The 27,456-nt window shown below is 32.9% G+C and overlaps 1 protein-coding gene across 1 annotated transcript; it reads left to right on the top strand.

Annotated features, from left to right (window-relative positions):
* Positions 1–14,465: 14,465 nt before the first annotated feature.
* On the top strand, positions 14,466–27,126 carry LOC129288451 (calcium-dependent lipid-binding protein). Its single transcript, XM_054925033.1, has 12 exons — positions 14,466–14,792; positions 14,889–15,067; positions 17,031–17,132; positions 17,786–17,836; positions 19,312–19,432; positions 21,677–21,798; positions 21,911–22,009; positions 23,595–23,675; positions 23,778–23,863; positions 24,031–24,256; positions 25,820–25,984; positions 26,365–27,126. The coding sequence occupies exons 2-12, from the start codon at positions 14,963–14,965 to the stop codon at positions 26,782–26,784; spliced, it is 1,578 nt and encodes a 525-aa protein (XP_054781008.1). The 5' UTR covers positions 14,466–14,792; positions 14,889–14,962; the 3' UTR covers positions 26,785–27,126.
* The last annotated feature ends 330 nt before the right edge of the window (positions 27,127–27,456 follow it).

Here is a 27,456-nt window from a genome sequence, read left to right on the forward strand (position 1 = left end):
CCTAAGAAGGCTAATTTGAGCTTACCTCCCATAGGAGTTTACCAGGCCAAAGGCACTTTTAGCCCCTTTTATAGTATAGATTCCCCTATTACAAGTAATAGGGGTGTCGTATACTTCAACCCACATCATTTCAGGTGATAACGGAGCTTACAATATTATTACATCGAATTTCCCATGGTGACAATCCAATCATATGGATTTCATACTCTACTTCACATAGGGTGAACTCCTACTTTCACTAATGATCATGTCATTACAAGCAATTTAACTTATAGTTAAAACACAATTAATGAACATATTTTCTCAAAATTGCATTTTCCTCCCACTTTACAAGTTCTAAAAATCATGCATACATACATATGATCATATTAAATTTCACAAATAACTTGCAAACAATTTCACAAGTTAGTAAACAGTATTAATCATTTAGTTACTTCGACCCTTTTGATATGCCTATGGCAAATCTTATGCTTTACTAGTCCCTTCAACCTTAGAGAGTTCCATTTTATGAAATCTACACTATTAAGCAATATATGTTAAGTACTCATTAGTTAAATTTAGCTACCCGTGACCCCTACTTTCTACCATTAAGCAATTCAATGCTACAACTAACTTACTTTAGCTTCATTTAACAACTACTAAGCCAACTCTTCCAATTTATTAGTTACCATAACTTCATAATATCTAAATTTGAGCTAGGGTTCATGCAACTCACTCAATCCAATAACTAAGCTTTACAACAACACTTACTCAAGACAAAGAACTACAAATTAAGCTTTTAAAGCCACATGCAAGCTCTAGAGTTTAAATTTAACACTTCCTTAACTCAAAACACCTTTACCAATTTTCAAAATCTAAGAATAATTGCCAAGAAAGGTAGAAGAGATAAAAAGAAGCTTACTTGAATGATTAAAGGTCCAAATTAGCTTCCACTTGCTCAAACTTATTTTGGGCTCTCCCTCTTAGGACCATTTGGCCAATTTCCATCCTAGCCTAATTTTGAAGATGTCCAATGATCCATAAAGTCAATTAATAACCTAGAAATATGATTAACTTAATTAATCCACTAATTTACACTTTAATTAGTAATTAGATTTTGGATTAAAAACTTAGGATGTTATAGAATGCTCTCTTTCTTTCTAGCTCACAAAGAAAGAGGACTCGCCACTCACCCTAATAACAATCGTTAAACCAAGAAAGTCAAAATAGGACAGCCCAACAATGATGATATCTTAATGGATATGATTACCAATAACCATTCTCCTAATGAGGGAAAAGTTATGATAATGAAGTATGATGCAGTCCAAACAACTAAAACCTCAAGTGACATTGCCATAAACTTTGACAACATGACTACTGACACTCCATCCAAGGCAATGCTGGTATCCTTTCATGACAAGGTGCTCAATGAGGATACTAATAACAACAACAAGGAGGATGAAGATATTGTCCCCAAAGAGGATGATATTATAGTAGGTAAATACGGTATCTTCCCTTGATTACCTTTTCATTAGGAGTCTATAAGATCTTGGAAGGAAGCATGGAATATGCTTTAGTGCTCAAAATGTTGGGAAGGCCAATTGGTTACAAAAGGTAAAGGGATCATCTCCTCATAAATTTGGAAGTTCAAAAGCACATTCAAGCTATTAGACATTAAGGGTGTGGTTACTTTATTACAAACTTCTCCAATAAATAGGATTACTAAGCTATCCTAACTTCTTTAATAAATAAGATTACTAAGTTATCTTAACAGGGGGACTTTGGTTATCTCAAGGTAATACCTTATAGTGCATCTATGGAGTATAGAGTTCTTACTAGGTAACCAGTCAGTTTCCTAAGTCATGGGTTGGATATGAATCCTAGGTCTCTTAGTAAAATACTATCAAAAAAAAAATATCATCAAAGCCATTGATGAGGTACTCAAAAAGGTCATACATATAAACTACAACATAAAGTCTAGAGAGCAAGGCAAGTTTGTAAGGATGGCTATCATCCTTGACCTCACCAAACCTCTCACCTCCAAAATAACATTTAACAATAAGACTCTTTTCATTGAATAAGAGGGGTTGCCAATTATTTACTTCTATTATGGTTGTTATGACCACCTAAGGAAAACCTTCCTATTAAAATGGGCTACAGAGAGGAGGAACCCTATTATATCGAAAGTCTAAAACCTACCTAAATAAAAAGCACATACATTGCATGCATAAGAGATAAGTAAAGAAAATTCATATGGCACTTGGATGCTGTCATCAGACACAACTAGACAACCTCTTAGAAATTATAAAAAGTTGTTAGAATTTAATTTCCTTATATTAATAATGGATCAAGGTTTGACTTGTTGAGAGACCTTGATGCCCTAGATGTGAATAATTCTAATGCTACCATGGAAACCAAGGAGGATGTCAACTCTACCTAGACTAAAGCTACTATTGTTGCACCATTTGGACGCAACAATTATGTTAAAGGAAATGGCCATACCAACAAACCTCTTAAAAAGCCTCTCAACTACTATAATCCCAAAAAAGCCCCTTACTAACACACAAAACAAGACACTCTTTACTAATAAAGCTTACAAAGCCTCCACCTCAACTACTACCCTATACTATCCTATATGTTGGGTAACCAACATTCCAAACCCTCGACTTCCCATGAAACCTCTTACTAGCCCTAAACTTGAATCCACCATCTTACCCATAATAAACTAGCCTAACAATTTGGTAAAGATAAAGAAAGCAATCAACCTAAACACCCATACTATGCCTCCCCTAAACCAGGTGTTGAAATTCATAATAGACTTATAGTTGGGGCTGTTAAGCCTAAATCTAAGGATCTACTACCCAACCTTGTGGATGTAGTCCCACAATCTATCATCAAAACTCTTGATAGCCAATTTTTAGATAAAGATGCTACTGCTTATGAATATATAATGGATGATAAGGAGGAGCATGGCCACTCCAACATGGAGTACTAAACATTAGGTTAGTTTTTATGGTAATGTTAATTTAGAATTATCAACATGTAGCAGCATATAATAAGTTTTACTTTGTGCTCAAATCCTTTATCAAGGGACATAATGTTGAATAGGTAGTCCTTGTTGAACATCAAATTTCTGGAGATGTAGCTAATAAAGTCATCAAGAAGTTCAACTTCCTTAATTCACATAGGGTCAAAGCTTGTGGCTTCTTAAAAGGAGTTGGCTTCTTTGATTGGACTAGGTGTAAGTAATAATCCTCTATAATCATTAGAAATTCATCTACATCATTATTTACTTGAAAAGAGCTAATTAGTCTTTCCCTTTTATAGTAGTCCATGCTAGCCTAAACCTAATAGTTCATTTGAACTAATGGAATGATTTAGAGAAAATTGCTTCTACAATTCAAGGTCCAGGGGCTTTAGGTAGAGATTTTAATGCAACCTTATACTTTAATTAATAAATAAGTAGTATAAGTGGAAGATGAAGTGGTTGTCCCTTCTTCCAGATGTTTATAGATAATAGTACTATTATTGATCTAAGTTTTATAGGCCCCCAATTTATATGGAGTCGTGGCCTCTCATTTTGCTTTACTAAACCGTCTTCTTATTAATAGTGATTGGGCTAATTGTTTTCCCAACACCTTAACCCATCACTTATCTAATATACAATCAGATCATAGGCCTATACAGATAATCCTTGGTATTAATTTACATGAGGATAACTCTATTAGGCCTTTCTACTTCCTTGGGCATAGCTAACCCATCTCTAATTTTAAAACATAGTCAAGGAAACCGAGAATCCTTACATTTCACTCACTCAAAACATTGAAAGTTGCAGTACTGCTATGTAAATTTGGAGTCGAGAAGTTTTTTGGGATTATAGGAGCAAAGAAATATCATTTAGAGGCTTACATTGTAGGTATCCAACGAGTACTAGAAGAGACCTTATTCCTTCTACTTATGCAAGCTTGATTAAGAACTAGGAAACGACAATAAAGAAACTTTCCTTCAAGAGAAATTGCTCTAGATCTAAAAATTAGGGAGCAATTGGATTGACTTGGGAGACCACAATGCCTTTTATTACCATACTAAGGCCAAAATTCGTAAAACATGCAATCAAATTTCACTACTAAATGACAACATAGGAGTATGGATCTCTAATGAACACTAACTTAGAACTATGGTGCATGATTTCTTTATTGCTATCTACTCAAACACTAGTAATGATAGACTTAGATAAACCCCTTCAGGTATGTTTCCTCTTATTCCTGCTTTTTTACTTAAATTATTGAATGCTAATATCTCATACTTGGAGGTGAAAATGCTCTATTTGAAATAAACCCATTGAAAGCACCTAAATATAATGGTTTACATACATTATGTTATCAAAGTCAGTAGGATATAATAGGCTAATCTCTGTTTCAAATGGTCAATGTAGTCTTTAGTAGGGGAATCCCTTGAACTTAGATTAAACAATATTCTTATCTCTCTTATACTTAAAATTGCAAGCCTTTCATCCTTGAAATAATTTTGTTCTATTAGCTCATGCTTGATTGCCTACAAATTAGTAACAAAAATGTCTTAAGTTACTTATGCCTTACTTAAGTTTTCCCTATCAATCTAGCTTTATTAAAGGGAGGAATATCACAGATAATATCACTATTACACAAAAGGTCATCCATTTAATGAGAAAAAGAAAGGCAAGAAAGGTTGGATGGCAATTAAAGTGGATCTAGAAAAAGCTTTATTTATTAAAGATATACTTAGAGATGCAAAATTACCTAAAAAGTTTATTCATACCACCATGCACTGCGTTACCACTCCTACCATACAAGTGCTATGCAATGGTAAAGCCACTTGCCCTTTCAACTAACTAGAGGTATTAGGCAAGAAGATCCCTTATCTCCTTACATTTTTATGTTATGCATGGAGTGTTTATCACAAGCCATCTCCTCAAAAGTATAGTAGGGCCATTAAGATACAATACAACTTAGTAGATAAAGACCATCCTTGTCTCATCTATTCTTTACTGATGATCTCATCCTTTTATAGAGTATTATTAACAAGAAAGTTCATTTAATTTATAAAGTCATGCCTAATTATTGCAAGGACTCAAGTTAGATAGTTAGTCAAGATAAAATCAGAATTCATTTTTGAAGGAATGTAGGAAGGCATAATGATAATCAAATCTATGACATCCTACAATTCAAGAAAATAGATTGCCTTGGGAAATATCTTAGCGTCCCTTTACTATACTCAAGACTAATTATACATACTTATCATTATATGGTAGAGAAAGTGTGTACCAAACTTTCTAGCTGGAAGGCAAACTCTTCATCTCTAGCAAGAAGAATCACTCTTGCAAATTCTATCCTAAGTGCAAATTTTATATACTTGGCCTCATAATGTCCAATTTGATTTTAAGACTAGGTCTATCTCTCATCTATGGAGGAGCCTAGCAAAAGTGTGGCTTGATACTAAACTTTACATTTAATGGCAACTTGGAGATGGTAAAAAAATTCATTTCTGGGATGATAATTAGATTGGAGAGATAGGACCTCTAAAGCATCTTGCCTATACTGATATGCCTAAAGAGAAGCTATCATAATTGATTAGCAATTAAGTTGATGAAATGAGGTAATGGAGATGGAATATATTCAACATCTCCATCCCCATAACATAATCTTACATATTACATCAACTATACCTCCTTGTGAATTAGGTGAAGTAGATTCTAATTATTAGAATCTTATAACCGTTGGCCATTTCTCTATAACATTTGCCCATATGGCTCTATATGAAAATGATTGGAACAAACAAGATACATTTAGAATTGAATTTGCAAGTGGCTTAGAATGCAAAGAGTTAAAACATTACTCTGGATGGCTAAAAAAAATAGCTTACTTACTAATGCTGAAAGAATGAGATGAGGCATGATAATGAGTTCAACATGTAAAGAATGCCACATTGCCATGGAGGATATTGACCACATCTTATGCAAATGAAGCACTGCCAAAGCTTATTGGTTGATTGTTACCCCTAATAACATAATCAGGACATTCCTCAATAACTCTTTGGAAGAATGGATGCGATGGAATTTAAACCCCTATCTTATGGGCATTCATTTGTGACTATTCTTTGGTATTCTTAGGTAGAAACTCAAGAGAAATAGGAACTATAGAATCTTCACTCAAGAGGCTTTAATGCCTAAATGTATAAATTATTCTATGTTAATTCTTGTGGATCATGTTGTAAAACCACATGAGCTTATCTAAGCCATTTAGTAATTGGCTTGTTTCACTTTTTCTAATTTCAAACTTTTTGTAAATATTCTTGTTTAATGATAATTCCCCTTTCATTCAAAAATTTAAACTCTCAAAAGAGTTGATTGAAATATAATGAAAGCTTATAAACTTGTCAAATAGAGAATGTTTTCAAAAACATATAATTTAGTAGGTAAAACACTGAATGCAATTAGCTAATTCATTATCCAATAACTTAGATAAGATTCTACATATAGTGTGAGGATGATTACAGTCATTAGAGACTCAATTAGTCATTTGGAGCCATTGCATTGTGTGTATATTAGAGGAAATTGAGAAAAAATACTTTATATGTGAAACTTATTAAATGCATGTCGAAACTCTAAAGCTAACATGTTTTAGGTTCATCCTTATATGGATGAGTAATACAGAAAGGCTTAAGGAAGACTTAACTCAATACACACATGGAAGCTTACTAAAACTTGTGTGTTTTAAGAAGGCAAAAGCATAAGCTTGTCTTAAACATTAAAACATGCATGAAGGCTATCTGGATCATGCAAGAACTAGATGTAAGAGATGAATGACCTCTTATCCAAAACTTGTGAGTATGGGTTAGACAAGTTTGAATCAAACACTTAGGATGAAAAGGATTTACTTAGGTGTTTTGGGCTTAGACTTTGGCAAACTTGAGTAACAAGCTAAAACTTATGTGAGTTCATGCTGGAACTCATGAGGATGAGAAGGTTCAATTTAGTATCAATTTAGAATAAATTAGAATTAATAAGAAATTAATTTAGATTAATATAGGATTAAGAATTAGGGTTTAAAATTGAAGTTAGGAAGAAAATGCAAGTTTTAGCCTTGATCTGCCCAGCTACAGGCATGACACAATATGGTGTCACCACTTGTGGATGAGCCTTATTAAAAAGGGTTGTGCCCTTTATCCACTCCTCTCATAAAGAAGTTCTTTACTAAAGATGTTGCTTACGGATGTGGATAAAGGAGGAGGGTTCGAATAAGTGGGATTGACTACTGAATTTTCAACACACATGATCGCTCATAGATGACACATTAGATTTGTGTTTTAAATAACTTAAAAATGTAGAAATCAAATGAGAGGAAGAAAGAATTAGAAAGGGGCTATTAGAGGTCTAATAGGGTATAAATTCTCCATCTATTAAAGGAGTTTTGGACTTAGGAATCATATGAGATAAGTTCATATTCCTTTCTTCCTCCATTCTTGCTTAGTTTTGAGTTAGCATTTTGGTTTTGCCTTGGGATTTTATTTGAATCTTGGTGTTTTTGACCTTGAAAATGTACACATCCTAAAATTTTAATTTTCATGTTGAGTTTTTATTAATTTAAGGATAGTTAGAGATGACTAATGGGCCTCTTGGATTTAGTTTCAGCCTTTTGGATCAAGTCTATAATGAGAAAATTTAGGCTTGGGCTATCTATACTATCAACAATGGTAGATGTGACTTATGTCATAGCAGATAGTCAAAATGTTTTAATATTAGCTCATGCTCACAAGATGACAATAGAAAGAGAGAAAGAGATACTGAGAGTGAGCAATAGAGGAAGAGCTGGGGTCTGCTAGGGCTTGATTGTTTGAACCTTTAGGGGTATATTAAGCTTGCTTCAATCAAGGTAAGTCTTCCATACTCCCTCTCCTTCTTCTTTACGTGTCTAGTGTATGGTTTTGGGGCTAAGGTTGTTGATTTATGAAGTGTGGACCTTTAAGTCTGAACCTATTAGTCTAAATAGGACTAATAAGAGTTATTTAAGTACTCTACACCTAGTTTAAAAGTTTTTACAAGGTTTTGGGCTTGGATCTTCCATTTTGGACTAACCCTAAACCTTTAAAGGATGATTTTAAATTGTTAGGCATTATATTAGTAATTATTTAAGCTAATGAGAACTAAATGAAGTTAATGAGAGTTAAAACACTTATTGGACATGATATTGAGCTTGTAGTTGGGAATTTTGGTTATTAAAGTGTGAATTTAGAAGTTAGAAGTGGAGATTTTGGCATTTATCAGTGATGATTGCTATTGATAAATGTAGATTAACCTCATGAAGCATCATAGAGCTTAGATTTAGCCCAAAAGCAAGTGGTATTGAGAGGTAGCCTTTGAATTTTTGAAGGTTTGAAGTAATTGAGGGAATCTATTTCATGTCATTTCTTGTTAAAGTAATTATAAGTATTTGTGAACTTGAAATTGTGTTTTCTATCTATATATATAACTCGATGAATATATGTATATACATATATTCATAGAGTTATAGATATATAGTTTTCACTTTCAAAATATGCAATTGTGGTTTTGTATGTTAATGTAATTGTGAAATATTGAAATGATAATTTAAACTCTTTGAATTTGGAAAAGATATTGATAAAAACGAGCATTATGATGATAATGGAATATGTTATGTGATTAATTAACATGTGATGAGTTGGCATGATCATATTGATGGTGAGAGTTTGCCTTAGTGGAGAATAGTGATTTATGTCCATGTGGATCATACCAACATCATGAGGCCTCAGTGTTAGGTTCTTTACTTCATCATTAAACCCCAACTAGCAAAGGTCGTAACAGGACTTACCCTTAAACCCTAACTAGCAAAGTTTGTGAAATGGATTTGTGACATCTCTATGTTCGAGATAGGGAAATCTATAGTCTAAGAATGAGTGTGGAACCTTAGCTAGGTCATCTGGTTTGATTGGAGAATTTGAACTAGCCCAGTCACATAGGTCTAGTTCTTAATTATTTTGTAGCCTATGAATTTAGTCAATAGTGATGGAGGTTTAGAGAAAAGTATTAATCATGGATTACATTGTGAATTGTGTTAATGGATGTTATGTTATTTTATATTTGCCCATTTTGCATGCCTATGGTCATTTAGCTTGCTTGTGCATGTTTTAGACTTCTTTAGTTATTGAGTGGTTGCACTCACCTTTCATATAACATTTCACAAGCACTAGCTTTAAATAGGATAAGGGAAAGAGTCTTGAGGTTTAGGAACCATATTTCCTATTGTAAAGCCTCACACTACTTTTAATTTATGTGTAATTAACATGATATTTTCAATTGGGATAATCATTTTGATTACTTGCATCGTTGCATGTATTTGTGGTTGGTAAGTATGTTCAAAATTAATTTAAAGGTTGCAAATGATTATTTGATGGATTGATTGATGATTACCTCCCACTGTGCTTGTTGATGAAATTGGGGTTGAGGAGTGAAAATGTATTAGTTTTTGTTTATATTTGATTGAATTTATCAAGATTTCTTATCTATTGGATCTATATTTATATGTTTTCCTCTTATAACTTAATTATAAGATAAAGATAAATTTTTGTTACAAAATGTCAAAATCTACTCATACCTTTTTGTTTTTATATTTGCAAGAAAACAATAAAGTAAATTAAAGGAAAAGAATGAAAAGAAATGTGTGTGTATATATATAAGCACAAAAGAGAAGTAGCATATTTATAGCTATCAAAACAAATTCACACACACACACACACATCAATTATTTGGTTGGAGATTTAGAGAAGATAGCATTAACAAGTAAGCATGCATTGCAGACTAGATTTTCAAGAGGAGAAGATATCACATTTGTATGTGATTTTTATCAAATTATAATTTATATATTAGAGTCCCACATCGACTAAAAAAGAAAAGAGAAACCTCTGCTTTAATTATAAATACTACTCTCTATTAAGAGGAAGACATCCAATTTCATCACTTGTGATATAGGAGGCAACACATGGAGTTTGGAGGAGTTCTTTCGAGCTAGGAATTTTTCCTTTAGTCTTCTTATTTTATCTATGTTTTCTATTGGAATGTTTTGTATTGACTCTATGAGTTGTTACTAAACTCCCAGTTAGGGTAAGAAGTAGCCTAACTAGGATAAATTTTGCTCTTTTATTTAATTATTTTATTTTTCCCATTGAACTTAACATCTTGTTTATGAGATTTTAATATTTCTATTTATATTTGCCTCTCTAGTTTTAATTACTTTTTATATAGATGACCACCATATAGATTGTCTATGAGTGGCTTGATGAACTGAAAATTAAACAACTTACCTAAACCTAGAGAGATAGACACATATAATTAAACAAGGAATAATTTAAGTGTTTTTGGTTAGTTAGATCATAACTTGATAATTTAGTTCGAGAGTATAATTTAGTGAGAGCTAAATTATCTTGATAAGTGAATCCTATTACTAACATTTGCTTAATTAGTTAGTTCATCATGTCCATCACTTTTATGGTTTTCTTATTTGCATTATTTAATTATTGAATTTAAATATCTTTTCAAAACACTTTTTTGTTTTCTTAATTAACAAAGATCATTATATTCTATTATTACCACATCAATCTCATGGCTTGCAAGGCTGATCAATTGGGTTGTGTTTGGGTGTCTAACTCTTTAATACGAAATAATTTGAAAATAAAACTAGTGTTATTAGCTAGTTCATTAAATGGGATTTTTGTAGGCACTTAGATCATCTTGATTGGATGTTGGATGGATATTTAGGGTGTGCTAGAAGTTTGACCCCGAATCTGTCATTTGATAGCAAATTGTTATTATGTTATGTGCAATGTACCATGGTGCATGACACAAAGAACATTCAACCACGGTGCATTATTCCCTTGGCTGTCATGGATGACTCTTCATTATGAATAATTGACATTTTTGACCTTTTACAAATGTTTTCAAATTTAACTGGTATTTCATTTCATAACTCTAATTTAGACTTGTTTTGCTTAAATCTTTTATGCTTATACAAGGTAAAAACTTGGGTTCCCCTTATAAACAAATGAATTTCCTTTTACTATAGTAATGGTTTGTATGGTCCGTTCCTTAATTACCATGGTAAGGGATGTTTAATATGGTTAAGTATGTGGTATAATTAGGTGATATTACAACTAAGGCTATGGTTGAAATAAATTGAAGAAATGAAGTAATTAAGAGCTTATTCTTGCTTCTAGCACTGTGGGTACCAATTTTTAGTGATTTTGATGAAACCTTAAGGTTGAAATGCTTAAATATGTAATATGTAAATGAATGGATGTTATAATTAGGTTTGTTAGAACCTAAACAAGCTAATCAAAGCATGGGAATGTTGAATTTTAAGAAGAAACAAATTTTGAGAATTTTAGTGAATTTTTAAATTTTGGAACTTTTGAACATTGAAATGTTGGAGATTTTAAACTTATAGTTACTTTTTAATTCTAGTTTTAATCTTGCTTAAAGTCATTCAATGACTCAAGTTGCAACATGTAGGCTAATACTTGTGAGGATGGAGAACTTGTCCTTGCAAGGATGAAAAATTTAAAATCTTAATTAACATTATCACTCTAAAACTCACACGTCTCATCACTAAAACTCGCATGTTCTAAGTGATTAGAATCAAGCTCCTCTCCACCACATTAGAACTTGTGTGCCTCTTAAGCTCATGTGTTTCAATAAGCCAGAGGCAACCTTTTTTTTAGAACTCTAAATCTCACTTGTTTGAGCATTACAGAATCAAAGGTATTCTAACAATAAAAATCTAATTGGATCACACATGTTCTTGATTAGAACTCATGAAGATTAGATTGAAGGATGAAATATACAAAGATATTTTTTAAGTTTAAAAATCATGAGTGTGTGTGAAAGCCTAAGGCTTGTTTATCCGAAAAATGTTTTACCATATTATTTAAATGCAAAATCTCTAATTTAACTTGTTTTCAACGTTAAGAATTAAGAAAATATAAAATAAAACCTATTACATTATAAGTCTTCTCTTGTTTTTACTCCTTTGTTCTCTTTAGATGGTTTTGTTATAATTAATTCTTTAATCTATGCAAACAAAACATTTTCTTTAGTTTTGTTATTATCAAAATAAAGTATTTAACAAATTGGGTGTAAATAGTTGAAAAATGCTAGTCAGGCTCTTAATTAGGAGTAATTAACCAATGTGTGGACTAAGCCTAATTAGTACAATTGGGAGACTATATTGTGGGGAAGATAGTTCAATGAGATGATGAAATATTTTGACAACAAGGTGTATACTTACAAAGGTTAACTAATCTAGTAGTTTTGGGCTAGTAAATGAGTCTAAAAGAGAAGTAGGCTCGCACATATAATAACATGCCAACACAAGACAAAGTCAGTTGAAAACAATTGATGTATGTAAGTTCAACATGGTACTAGGTATTTTTTACTAGAATTATTAATATGAAAATCCAAGATTTATTTGTATTAAAAATAGCTTTATGGAAAAGCCTTGTGTTAGCTTATTTAAATTTTGGAACTTTCGAATACTGAAACGTTGGAAGTTTTAAACTCATACTTATTTTTTAATTCTGGTTTTAATCTTGCTTAAAGTCATTCAGTGACTTAAGTTGTAACATAAAATTAATTTTGTATTTTCACAAAAAATAATTCAAATAAAAAGTGCCAGTATTGCGCTAACTTGTGCATAAGGGAGGTGGAATCATTGAATCGAATTTGAATTGAAGTTGCCATCATTAGCATGTTGTTGCACACACGACACCTCTATTCAATCCAACTACTAACCCAATTTCACTTTTTATTATTTAATCTCTTCATTTAAAAATATAAAATATTTTTTAAAAGGTTAAATGTTTAAAATATAAATAAACATAAAAAATAAGGTTAGTTTAAAGATAATTAATTATTTTATTAAAAGATAATATTTAGTTAAAAATAACTTATATTTTAAAACAAAGGAAACTCTTTTCACTTGTACAATGTGAGACTTTTCTTTTGACATGCGCAAATTACAACATATTTGTCATATGAAATTTTGTAGATGCTGTGGCTAAGTTCAGTTTCGCTGCACTTCATGGTTTCCATTTGTTTGTTTACTCAAACTCCTCTTAGAGATGTTCTTGCTAAGGATTGTCAGGGAGATCTGGTTTTGTCTGTTCATTTAAAAAAAAAAAAAAAGGCCTGGAGTAGAAGACATTTTCTATACTAATGTTTATTGAATTCATATTGGCATTTTAGGAAATTGTTGTAAGTAACCTCAACTCCTCGAATATTCACATTCACATTGTTTAAATTCCGGATGGCTTACTTAATTTACCGAGCACATGGTAAATAATCTCAAATACTCATTGATTTACTATACTTACTAAAACATATAAAAATATATGTCTATTTCTTAGCCAAATTTTTATTAATTTATAGGAAAAATATGTTTCTTCTTTTGGGTTCAATACGGCAAAAAATGGCAAAAAAATATTTCAAATAAAATATGTTTGTTCTCGTTTAGAAAAATAAGATATGTTTCTTTTGTTTGTTCTATACGGCAGAATGAAATGAAAATGAAAATGCTTCAAATATTGCGTAAATGTGAATGAGCCAAGATTTAAATATTGATTCTCTAACTCGTCGAGATCACAGAACACATGACTTAACCTATAAATGGGTAAAAGTGTCCAGGGAAAAATTATTCAATTGGGGAAACTTAGGACTTCGTTGTAACCGACGGATAGGACAACGAAACGCGCGAACGCAAAATCCAAACCTATTATGCGAGATAACAAAACGGAAATCGTATTAAACGATCTTTAACTAATTATGAAGGAAAAAAATTAAAAAAATAATAATAATTTTTTTAATTATATAAATAAGAATTTAATTTTTTAAAATGTCATAATTTTATTAAAATTTTTAAAAATTTTTTATCAATAAATTTTAAATTAAAAATATTATTTTACTTTTATAACAAGTTATAATTTTTTCTCAATTCTTATTATTTTTTAAATAAAAGTTATAATTTTTAAATAAAAATTATAAATAAAGTATGTTATTTTAAAAATTTATTTTTTAATAATAAAAATTATATTTGATAAATTATAATTTTTTATTTAACTCTTATAATTTATAGAATAAAAATTATTATTTTTAAATAAAAATTATTATTTTTAAATAAAAATTATGATTGAAATTTATTTTTTAATAAAAAATATATTTAATAAATTATAATTTTTTTATTTAATTTTCATAATTTATAAAATAAAAATTATGACTATTTAAATAAATATTATAATTGAAACTTATTATTTTTAATAAGAATAAAATAATTGATTTATTTTTTAAAATTATTGATATAAGATCCGTAGGACTTGATTTGCATTATGGGCGGAAATTTATTGTCATTTTCCAAAAAAATTTACAGAGAGAATCAGAGAAAAGAAAAAGGAAAACTGAAAGGGAAAGCCGAGAAATTCAAACTTTGGAAGGAAAGAAATTTAAGGCGGAGGGATGAAGGAGTCCTTGCAACGCATTAATGTTATGTTTGCAATCTTGTGGAGGAAGAGGAAAAGAAAGAACCGCTGAGGCTGAAAATGACGTTATGACCGAGAAAGATTATCCGTTTCTAGATTCTAGACTTCTGAGAACAAGCACAAGCCCATAATTTACGGGGATTCAGAGTTGGGTTTCTTTTAGCTTCTCTTATTGGTCTTTGCAGAGTCTCTCATTTGACTTCCCTATAGACTCTGATTTCTTCATCAATTTCGCTGTGAGTTACTCATTGGGCTTGATTCGTTTGTGATTCTGCAAGTTTCTGTCCTGAATTAGTTATTTTCTCTGTTTGCATCGTTGAATTTGCTCGTAGGTTCTTTGGCTTGCTCTTTGGAATTTTGTTGAATCTTCGTTTTGAAAGGGAAGCGGTGCTTGAAGGCTGGGAAAATGGGTTTGTTTTCTGGGCTCTTTTTGGGCATAGCACTCGGCATCGCTTTAATGTACGGATGGCAATATATGATGAAGTACCGAAGCGCCAAGCGGATTGCGAAGGTATGATGAGTTTTTCTTGTTTCCCTGGTACTCAAAGTTTTCATAGACACTTTTTCTTTTTCTGTTAAATCACTTTTTGCTTGAGCAATATACTGAACAGTGTTGAAGGAGTGAATGAATTGATATGTAATCAGCGTTCATTTGTTGAAATGTGGGAGATCAGTGGATTTATGGGAGCTTCACCGTGGGTGTTTTATTTAGCATATCAATTAGGAGAGTCATTCAGCAATTGGTTAAGTAACAAAATTCCCGTTCCTCAGTCAAATGCGGAAGCCTCCTCTTTGGTGCAACACATCTGTCTGGCTTCTTTCCTTGGAACTTATGTTCGGCTGTAGTACCATTACCCACTGTCTTCTACTACGGAAAGGCAACTGTTGTGGGAAATTGGTCCTCTGTTCAGACCTCTGGGAAACTCTTTCATTACCCCCGTGCTCTATTTATATTAATAACTCGGTGAAAGGTTTCACTAGCGAAAGTAACTGTACACTTTTCCGTGGGCATTATCATTTCAATTGTAAATTGTAATGCCTTTAGTAATAATATTTAGGTTCGCCGGTTCATTCCATAATAATTCCATAGAGTTTTTCTATGTAGCCACATGCAAAAGCTTAAATGAGACTGATGAGAAAGTTGTTGGTCAACTAAAACTTTTCCTGTTGAAACCAATCTTCCTCATTTATTGGGTGGAAAAGTTGCGTCCAACCTGTGTAATCAAATCTGTTCTTCCTTGAATGATCACATTTAAAGCTTGAGTGGTCTTCAAAGAAGACTCGAGGATTGGTAATATTGAGGTTACGGAGGATAACAGAATTCATATTTCAAAGCATTGATGCTCCTCAATTTTTATTTAACTGCACACATTTACATTGACATTTCCATAGGTTGATTTCTAAGTTCTAAATTACTTGAAAGAATTGATCAAAAGACCTTAATGTGGTTAATGCCTAACTTTGCTTTAGCTTGATTGAGAAAGACTTAGTCACTTAGAATCATGGAATAGGTAAGAATGAGTTCTTCATAGCTTGAAAGCAGGGGCTGAAATGTTCTTGCTGAACTACTCTGGTGCATCAAATCTAAGTGATTTTAGGTTGCTTGGCTTATGATTTTATGAGGTAGGGGACAATGGAATATAGTTGGAATGAAAGCCTCCTATGGGATAAAGAAGGGGACAGTAGTAGGACATGCAAGACGGAAAAAATGCTCTGGGGTTCTGAAGTGTATAGCACCTGCACTTATGAAAGCAATGAAGGAGAGAAAGTTGAAAGTTTAGCTTGCAAACGTGCAAATTTTCATGAACTTCAAATATAATGTATTGTTTATCTGACAATATCATACAAATGCATACATGTGTACTTGCATCTGTATTCTCATACAGAGATTGTCACACATATTGTCTCACGTTTCCTTTATCTTTTTCTGATCGTCCATCAAGGGTAAGCAGAAGAAAATTTTTGATTGTCAGCAACATTGGCGATTGGTCTTTTATAAACCAAAAGTGTTTTTGGTTTTGCAATGATCATTTTTCATGGTTTTATAGATTAAGTGTGTTGATGGTGACCCTTTCAAAACTGGCTACTTGAATATAGTATGCCTGAGAAATTTTTAAACGTAAATCCTAGCTAGTAGAATAACATGTAGTGCAGTTTTTCTCTGTATGATGACTTGCCAATGAATGAACATTTTTTTTTGTTCATATTATAAGCCATTTGCTTTTATCCTAAAGTAACCTGTTTTTTCTTGGACTTGAGTCAAGTCTGGATGCTGGAATCCATATACCATACTGATTCAATCACATGCATTAAATGAGGCGATGTGATTTAGAAGGATTTGTATTATAATGAATATTATGTCATTGACAGGGATATGTTATTGAGCTTCTTGAATTTCCCTTCTTGGTTTAGATTTTTTTAATTTGAAAAAAAATTCCCTTGTTTTAACAGCTGATATTTATTCTTTTGTACAGGCAGTTGATATCAAACTCCTCAGATCGCTTGACAGAGATGATATAAGAAAAATCTGTGGTGATAATGCTCCTGAATGGATATCTTTTCCTGTATATGAACAGGTGGGGACTTCCTTCTAATATTTTCTCTTTTTAATGAGATGATTTAATATTATGTCCCTAGAGTTCCAGTGCTTTGGGAGTGAGGATGAGCAATGGATATCCTATCAAATATTTTTTGACATTTGGCCAGGATCAATTAACTTTATTGAACATATGAGCTTGCTTGAGAATTTTGAAGAGAGTTTGGTGGGGTGGAGAGAATTCCTGCTCCATCTTCTGAGAATTAAATGGAAAGGGGATGTTGACTTACTTCCCATTGTTTTGAAGTTACAATTTCATTCATGGAGTGTGATGGATTTGAAGTTAAACATGCAAGGATGAAATGAAAATGACCTCAACCATCCCAAACCTCCAAATTTTGAAGGGTTATCAATTGTGATGCAAGGTGGTTTAAGTTGGCAACGCATCATATCATTCTCTGCTCCTTTACAACATCCTTGCACTTGTGATATTATCCCCACCTCACCCACAGCCGTCCTCCCAAACAGGTCTCTAAGTTTTTGTTTATAATGCTATGCCTCAATCATGACTCACAAATTATGGCACTCCTTAGAGGCAGCTGCAAAGTTGAATGCTAGAAACCCTACTATTTGTTGCTCTGCTTGAATAGGATCTTTTTATTTGTGTATGACCTTTTGCATGGGCCTTTTTAGGTGAAATGGCTAAACAAGCAGCTGAGCAAACTGTGGCCATCTGTGGCAGAAGTGAGTATAATGTGCTTCATATATGCTTGAATAATAATTTACCACTGTTGAGTATCATTTATTAATTTCTGCCAAGACTTTGTTCTCTGGTTAGAATTTGATTTCCTTGCATTTCTGATGTTGAGCATGGCATTTTGCAGATTATATATGGCCTCTAATGAACAGTGGATTGTTTGTTGGTTATATTGTCCGAGAATGTTGCCTGTTACATCCCATTTGTGTGCTCTGACTGGAAAGTTTTCATGTGTTTTAATGACTAGGCTCTAGCGGTAGCTAATAGTAATATCATGATAATTGTTGTTGCAATGTAATTGACATAATTCATGTTATATCTTGTAGTTATATCATTCTATCTAAAAATTCATTGCATGTGATAAGTACTAGGAAGTTAGACGAAATTAAATGAAAATAGGACTTAGGAAAAGAGAGAAATAGAGGAAGTTGGAACTCTAGGATCAGCATCGAATCCTGAGAGTAGGGAGAATCTCAAGGTTATCTGAGTAGTATCTAATCCTAAGAGTAGGGAGAATCTCAAGGTTATCTGAGTAGTATTTCATTCACACCAGCCAAATAAGCCTCACAACCTTTTATAAGTTTAACTTAACACACACACACAGCAAATACAACAATAACTAGCAATGACTGAACATTAAGTTATCCTACAGTTATTTAGGATAATACAATTCAGTTATAAGTTATAACATGTCTAATCTATCCAAGTGTCCTGCTGCCACATTAGTCTTCCATGTTACCTTGTTGCTACATTTCTGCCAACTCAATGTCTTGTTCTGCCTGGCTGCCATGTTTCCTTCTTTTATAAACAAGAGGCCCTGGAATGCTGTCAGTATGTAGGGGCTAGAGATTAGGGAGGTGCTTTGGTAAAGCATCTCTTTTTCTTTTTTCCATGTTTTCCTTTATGGAGGATTTCTGATATTGTTTTATTTTCTTAATTGATCAAGCTATGCATTAAAGTGTTTGATCAGATTGAATGAGTGAGTAAAGTCTATTAAATTTGCTGCTTTCTGGGAGATAATGTACTTGGGATCCTTCGTTGAGAAGCCGAGAACACAATTATTTATTATGAAGCTCTTTTTATGGTTTTAGTTTGCATTAACTTTTGGTTGATGATTATTTATTTTGTCATAGACAGGACTTTATTGGAGTGATTTGTTTTGGGTGTATATTTTTTATGAATTGCATTTTGGACATGACTACCTATATTATTGTTTATACAGTCTGTGATAAAGTTTATATGTGATAACTGCATATTGGAAGCGACCTCAATCGTCAAATTTTTAATTGTATGTTCTACAAAAGCTGTGCTTCACGTCTTATTTTTAGGAGTTAAGCTCTTGGCCTAGTTAGGAGACCTTTCTGCTTCAAGTTGCCCTGCAAATCTTACCGACACATGTGCATGCCTGCTTTGCTGAAATAGCACAGAAACTTTAATGTTGCTGGATTTTCTTTACTTTTAGGCTGGATCAATGGTGATCAAAGAATCCGTTGAACCACTACTTGAGGAGTACAGACCTGCTGGAATTACTTCGTTGAAATTCAGCAAATTGTCGCTCGGAAATGTTGCTCCAAAGATTGAAGGTGCCTTTTCTCCCAAAAAAAAAAAAAAAAGTCTGTGTGTGTGTGTTAAAAAAACAGATAATTGATTGAACAGGAGAGAGAACTTATAACAGAGGACAAGTGAAAGAATTTATGAAATGTTTATCATCAAGTCTTCCACATTTTGGATGTCAGTTTATGGTTTTAATTTCTATTGATCTCTTCCTTTTTGCCATTTTGTGAACTAATGTTTTAAGGAGTAGTAAGGCTTGCTTTCAAGATTTAGCTATACAATGTTGCTGCTCTATTGCCTGACAATAACTTTCTGGGGAATGAACCTATTATTTCCACAAACTAAGAATCTGGTGATTATGTTCCAGTTCTGTTTCTTTTGTTGTAAGAGTTTTGTGTGGGGGTGGGAGAAGGAACTCCTACTTCCTATCCCTACATCTTACTATGATAAGGAGAATTTTAATGCTTATGTTATAATCCAATTTAGAATATTTATTATTTTAATTTCGTAAAGGTTTTATCTATGAAATACAAGCATGGACAGAACTGAGATAAAGCTTGGTCATGGATATAATACTACAAAGTAGAAAATGTTTAATATATACAGCATAGATAATATACATTGATTTTGGTGCATTTATAATAATATTGTATATGACTATTGACTTTTATAGAAAACAAATATTATAGATTGGTGGGATAGTTAATTTCTGAAGGGGGGAAATTGAGGTTCTTATAATTGGTGAATATTAATATGCTTTAAAACTTTTTAAATTCCTTATATGATACTAGTCTTGTGAAACACACCAAAATCTATTTAAATCTGCATTGGAGATGAATTTATGTAATTTCTATCGACTTAATAATTGAATATTATCTGGAGAACAAGAAGAATCAAAGCTAATTATGTGAAGGGGATGAATGAAAGATGGAGTTGTATTGTTTAAGGATAACTAGATCTTATGTATGCAATAGTTAATGTTTGCCTTTTGTAGTTTAATCCAATGTTAGGCAAAAGGCGCACTCAAGGCGCAAGGTTTGTAAAATGCCTTAGGTGCAAAGCACTAGAAAGGCACATGCCTGATTGAAGCAAGGCGCTACCATGTGAAAATGCATAATGTATAGACAACATCATATTTAAAATGCTAATTGTAAATTTACTTGACCTTCATATAGATACTCTAAAAAAGTGTCATGTGAAGAAAACATAGATAAAAGTAGCAATCATTTTATACGTTATGAATAAATACTCTGGGAAATATGACCAAGTGCCAAAGGTGCTCACCTTCTGCTCGAGGAAGGTGCCTTGGTGAGTGCTTGAGTGAACCCATCACCTCTCTTCACATGAGAGGCGATGAGGCTGTTCTGCACCTTGCCTTGGCACCAAAGGTGCAAATGCACTTGCCCTTAACAACACTGGTTTAATCTTCTTGCAAAATGATTTTATTAGGATATTAATATGGAAAAGTTTGCACTGATGATAGGATTGTTTTGAAAATTTTGACTTTACATATTCAGTTAGACTGAATAAAAAGGGTGTACCTTTCAGCCCCATGGAAGATTTGTGAATCACATTCTGTCAAATATACGTTAACCTCATTTGAAATGAAAGACCGTGCTACATTCATCTCCTCCCCCCCCCCCCAAAAAAAAAGGATAAGCTACTGTTATATTTATTTTGACTAGAATTTCCTTAGATGCCCATGTAATATAACAAGTATTTGCATGTAAATTTGAGTTTGAACAATATGAAATAGTTAATTTTATAAATTTATAAAATTGCAAAAACATTTGATAAAAATTATTATAAATAAATTACGCATTTACAAAATACTGTGTTGTTTTTAACTAATTTATGGATAATAATTTAACTTCTTGGGAAATGTTTATGTTAAATATAAATTAATAACTATAACTATTTCTGTAAAAGTAATATATTTTTAGGATAAAATTAACTTTCTAGTTTTTAACCCAACATAAATTGAAGCGAAATAAAAGTGTAATAATCATTATCTAGTGTTATATTTTGAACAAAAAGAAATGAGTATTTTTATTTGGGGCATCTTGTTTTAAAGATTAGGTGTATAGTTCCCAGAGGGAAGGCTGTCAAATTGGGGCATCTTTTAGAAGCAGGGAGAGCAATTTTCCAAATATTATGTAAATGCTGTTTTATATCCCTCTCCTTCTTGTGTACCTTCCCATAGCCATCATTTTTTTGTTGAATTTTTCATGAGTTCATAAACTAAATGTTGTATAAATTCCTAATTCTTGTAGGTATTCGTGTTCAGAGTCTTAAGAAAGGACAAATCATAATGGACATTGATTTCCGATGGGGAGGTGATCCCAGCATTATTTTGGCTGTTGAAGCTGCACTTGTTGCATCAATCCCCATTCAGGTTAGATTCAGATGAGTTGTCTTCCCTTCTGTCTCTTAAAATTGTTATTTTATTAAAGTCCCCTTCCTTTACAAAATTTTAAATTGTGATTATCATTATTTTCTTGATTCAGTTGAAAGATCTCCAAGTTTTCACGATTGTCCGTGTTATCTTCCAACTTGCTGAAGAAATACCCTGTATTTCTGCTGTTGTTGTTGCCCTGCTTGCTGAGGTAATCCAAGGGTGGAAAACAGCATAAGCGTGTTTCTTTATTTTCTTTTTTCCAGCCAACCTTCTGAATCTTTGGATCATTTTGTTGGTGTTGGAAGAAAAAAAAGATGAATATTAAAGATTCTATTTAGTTTGCATTTATCTTATATGAGGCAAGTCAAAGTAAAGTGGGTAGCAAACGTTTCATCCTTGAAAACAGAATAATGGTTGTACTTTATATTTCAGTGAGCATTCTCAATGTTTTGTCTATTTTGTTGGAGTAGAAATTAAAGATGAATATGCAAGGAGTCTGTTTGGTTTGCATTCATTTTATGAGGAAGGTCAAAGAAAAGTGGGTAGCTAACACTTATTCCTTGAATCAAATGAGTATTGTCATAACTACTTTTCTTTTCAAGTTTCAATAGCATTTGCTGCCGTGGTTCTGTTTAAGGGTATCAATGTCTAAGATTGGAGTACCTTGTTATGGTTTTTTGGGGTTTCCTGCAAATGTAGTTTGATGCCTTTTGTTGACCATTATCTGGTTTATACATTCACTTAGAAAAAACTCATGGGGTAGCATGTTTTTTCTGTAGCAGTTGATCTTGTCTATAAAACCCCTACAATTTTTTTCCTAATTGGTTGTTTTAGTTTCTTTTCTTTTGGCTCTAGTTCACTGGCAGGCCTACTAGGCAAGAGTTTGCAGAATTATAAGTTTACATTGCTTCGCCAACTATGGTCATTTCAATCTTCAGGCTTATAGTTCTAAAATTGTTCTCTAATAGCCTATTCTGATGACACTTAAGCATTGCGCTTTCAGTGTATTCCATTCCCTCCTCCAAACACCCCCCCTCAAAAAAAAAAAAAAAGAAAGAAACCCATTAAGGCCACCTGTTTACATGAGCCTATTGGGTGAATGAGGCTTTTAAGAACTTGGAGATTTTGGATAATTAACAGCGATTTGTATGAGGTATTTAGAATGTCAGGAAGTCTTGCTGTTGAAGAATGCAGTTACTTGGAGTAAACTGAACACCCAAAATATAAATTTTGGTTGAAAGTCATAGTTTAGTATAAATTTAGGTTGAAATTCAAATATTGTTTTCCATCCTAGAGATTTTTCATGGTACATTTTGAAAGATTGTGTTTTATTTTTTTTCACTCCCTTTGCTCTCCCTATTACCCAGCATGAATATTGTCACTGGAAAATATGATTGTTTTGGCCTTAAATTTTTTTTTTTTGAATGAGAAAATTTAAAATTGTTTGTTGATTAAGCAGAAAATCGAAAGGGGGCACATCGGTCAATTTATATTCTATTTGTCTTAATTGCATTAATATTACTATATTAGCTTCATTGTTGTTGACCTACTTATTGCAGCATGATAATTGTGCCAATATTAGAATGATGTTTTTCTCAAGATTGCTCGAGATAGAATTACTATTGTCTTTTAGTTTACTGTTCTATTCTGCTTGGCCTAGCAGCTAATCCCACCTAGTGGGATTAGGCTAGTTGTTTGCCAGTGCTGCTTAGTGCTTGATGCGTGATAGCAAATTTGTACAATAATTGGTTCCACTATTGGAAGTACTAACTTTTTCATTAATATATAATCAGCCAAAACCTCGGATTGATTACACTCTTAAGGCCATTGGAGGAAGTTTGACGGCAATTCCTGGATTATCAGATATGATTGATGTGAGTTCTGTCTGTTATCTGCACTTACGACTTAACTCCCTCTGCGTTTGATTTTGAATAAATACTCATGACTCGTTGTGCTTTCTGCCCAACATTTCATAGGATACTGTGAACTCAATAGTTACTGATATGCTTCAATGGCCTCATAGGATCGTTGTTCCAATTGGTGGTGTACCTGTTGATACTAGGTAATTATGAATCTTAGGGGACCCTTTGCTTTTTTATCAGTTATTCTTACAGGCGACTCTCTGTAGCCTCCTAGATGACCGTCTAAAAACGCTAGCAAGTTGTGTTGTTTGTTTCTTGAGTATTTATATGCATACCAAAGCACATGAATCCCTTTTCTCATTTGCAGTGAACTGGAGCTTAAACCTCAGGGAAATCTTACAGTGAATGTTGTGAGTGCCAATGATTTGAAGAATATGGAAATGATTGGGAAATCTGATCCTTATGTAGTAGTGCATATTCGACCTTTATTTAAGGTTAAAACCAAGGTTATTGACAACAACCTGAATCCTATTTGGGATCAGGCTTTTAACTTGATCGTTGAAGACAAGGAGACTCAGTCACTTATTCTTGAGGTTTTGCACCACTATTACCCCACCTTATTACTAATACTACTCTCTTCTGCCTCCTTTCTTATGGATGTGTTCTTATGGATGTGCTTTAACTTTTAGCTTTCACAAATTTTAGCCTTTAACAAAAGTATAACATATATCTTATTCATCACCTTAATTAATGCTTACTTCTTTTTATGTATTTGTCCAGTGCCTTGTACTAAGATTGAAGTTTAGCTAATTACTTGCCTAGTGTTCTGTCATTAGGATGCAATTAGAGGCACATTACATATTTTGTTCCCAGGCATGGTTTCTGAAGAATCTTAGAGTGAGAAAAACCCGTGTTCAACTACTTCTCTGGTTCATGTTATTGTCAAAAAAGTAGCTAGGTTACATATATATGTTGGTCTGGCGGCTTAGAAAGCCTGAGATAGAGTACAGGGGATTCTCTTATATCAGAACCGTAAATCTAACTATTTATGTCCAGACCTGGTAGTGCTAGATACAGGATAAAGGAACTAAACAAGATAAAATAAAGAAATAAAATAGATTGGTGTTAGGATGAGTTTGGCATCTTCAACTTTTGCTTTTTGTTTTTAATGCATCAGTTGATCTGAACATTTTAATTTTGACCTGTTAAGCCCTTTTTCTAACTCCACCTATGTTTATAGTCAATTCCAAGTCCAGATAAAGAAATAGGGTTGTGTTAGGCCTTTGACAGCCAATGTAAAACTTTGTCAAATCTCATATAATTGATGATAGACCACGTTGGCATCATGTAATTCATTTAGCTGACTTACTTAGTGAAATAAGGCTTGTTGCCCTTCTTCTGTGTGTGTTTTTGCTTTAGTGATGAAGTGCCTCTTTCTCAGTGGGTTTTATTTAATTATTTTTTTCATGTAGTTGTACACTTGTGCATGTAACTTTTGGACATTCTGAATTAATATTTGAGAATAAATCTGAGGGAAACACAATAATTGGTCTCAATAGTTTCATCGGGTTTTGCTTTTAGTTCCTACAATTTTTAGTCCCTGCTGAAACTATAGGGACCTAAGTAATAAACATCACCTAATCATGTTGAAACTATAGGGACTAAAAAACTGGAAAAAAAAAAAAACTGTTTAAGGACTAAAAAGCAAACCCCGATAAAAATTTGGGGATTGATGCTTGTGTTTTCCCTAAATATAATGTTAAATAGACTGTCATACACACACTGGATATTACCCAGAATAAGTAACACTGAAATAGAATGTGATGGTTTATTTAATTGATTTATGTTTTCCAAAATCTAGCTTTTTATTTAACTGGGTTATTATATGCAGAGATAAAAAAGTGACATTGCTGGTTAGTTCGTTAACCTACATAAATGAAGTGGTTTCCTGCAAAATTGTGTTTTCCGTTCATTATTTCATTGAAAACAAGGTTTTCTTCTTTTTTTCGTCTTCTCCACTATCCACCAAGTTATTAATACGTTGGTCTATCGTTTTTGTTTCCCTCATTCTAACGTCACTTTTTCCCTTGTCATTCTTATTGTTTTATTTTTGGCCAAGGAACCTCATTGTTCTTATGTTATGATTCTGCAATTAGGTTTTTGATAAAGATATTGGGCAAGATAAGAGATTGGGAATAGTAAAATTACCCCTCATTGATCTCGAACCAGAAACTCTAAAGGAAATTGAGTTGAGACTGCTGCCATCGCTGGACACACTGAAAGTAAAAGATAAGAAGGACCGAGGATCATTGACAATCAAGGTATGGATGCATCAGTATTTATTTGTTGTAAAGACAAATATGTTGTTTTATTTGACTTTGATTGTGACATACTGCAATTTAGACTCCTTGCACTCAAAATGTGTTGTTTGGATAATCTTAACATTTGTAAAATTCATATTCATAGTGTATATAAATATATAAAAATGTTAGAAGAAACAAACCCTTAAATGATAGAGGAAAGGAGGAAATTCACTTGTTTCACCAAGTTTGGCAGAAGGTCAAATTCTTCAAAAATTATTTGATTGTTCTACTATAGTTTTAATATCTTATTTTTTCCAAACTATGATATAGATTGTTTGGTCATGTCATTCACAGACCCTTTTAGTTGATTTTAAAATATAATTCGTTTGGAATTCCAGGTCTTGTACCATCAATATAATAAAGAAGAGCAGTTGGAGGCTCTAGAAGCAGAGAAGAAGATACTAGAAGAAAGGAAAAAGCTGAAAGAGGCAGGAGTTATAGGAAGCACCATGGATGCTATAGATGGAGCAGCATCACTTGTTGGTTCTGGTGTGGGACTGGTTGGTACTGGTGTTCTTGCTGGTGCTGGGCTTGTTGGAAGTGGAATTGGTGCTGGAGCCGGGCTTGTTGGCAGCGGTGTTGGTGCTGGGGTGGGACTTGTCGGTAGTGGTCTTGGAGCTGTCGGTAGCGGGTTGAGCAAAGCAGGCAGGTTCATGGGCCGGACTATCACTGGGGGACATAGCAGTGCTAGAAGGAGTGGTTCATCTACTCCAGTCAGTAATGCACAGGAAAATGGTGGTGGTGCAAAGCCCCTGTAATTTTTGCCTGGCCGCTGCGAAAGACTGAATAGAACTCAAATTTGTAAACTTTGATGACAGATTTCCAAGTTGATTGATCTTTTGTTATAGGATGTTTTCTCAACGTTGTTCATGTACTTGAATGAAAATTGATAGAAAGTGCCAAGTGGGGTTTAGTTTTTAGCTGTACCTCCGTTGTCTGTAATCTTGTCAAACCAGGATGTGTAACGAAACATAAGTTGTACAAATTCCAGATGCATTGAAACCAAAGCTGTACAATAGCATAAATTTATATTATACGAATTATTGCACTCAACTATGGGTGCATGATAGCAAATAGAATCGGACATTTTCTTCATACCATGATTCACTGTTTGGTTGGTAGCAATGATCACTGTTGGGAAAGGAATAGAAGCAGGATTTTCATGCATGCGTAAGTTTGGTTGGCAGCTTATAAAATTCCATTCTATTTCGAAGTCTTTTTCCCTTTACATATAGAAAACAACATTCCATTTTGGTAAGTGATGGAATGAATTTCATGTTATGAAAATGCTCTTCTATATCTGAAATGCCTTTCTTTCTTCATCAGAGTTTCTTGCGGTCCTTATTTGCCTTTTAGTGTAGCTTGCACAAAACTAAGGAAGCAAGATCTTACAGGTTGTATTAGAGTCAGTTTTCTTATCTTTTTAATTT

Source organism: Prosopis cineraria, unplaced genomic scaffold (genome assembly GCF_029017545.1).
Source record: "Prosopis cineraria cultivar Desert tree isolate PC_DT_omini unplaced genomic scaffold, ASM2901754v1 PC12, whole genome shotgun sequence".
Taxonomy (NCBI): Eukaryota; Viridiplantae; Streptophyta; class Magnoliopsida; order Fabales; family Fabaceae; genus Prosopis; species Prosopis cineraria.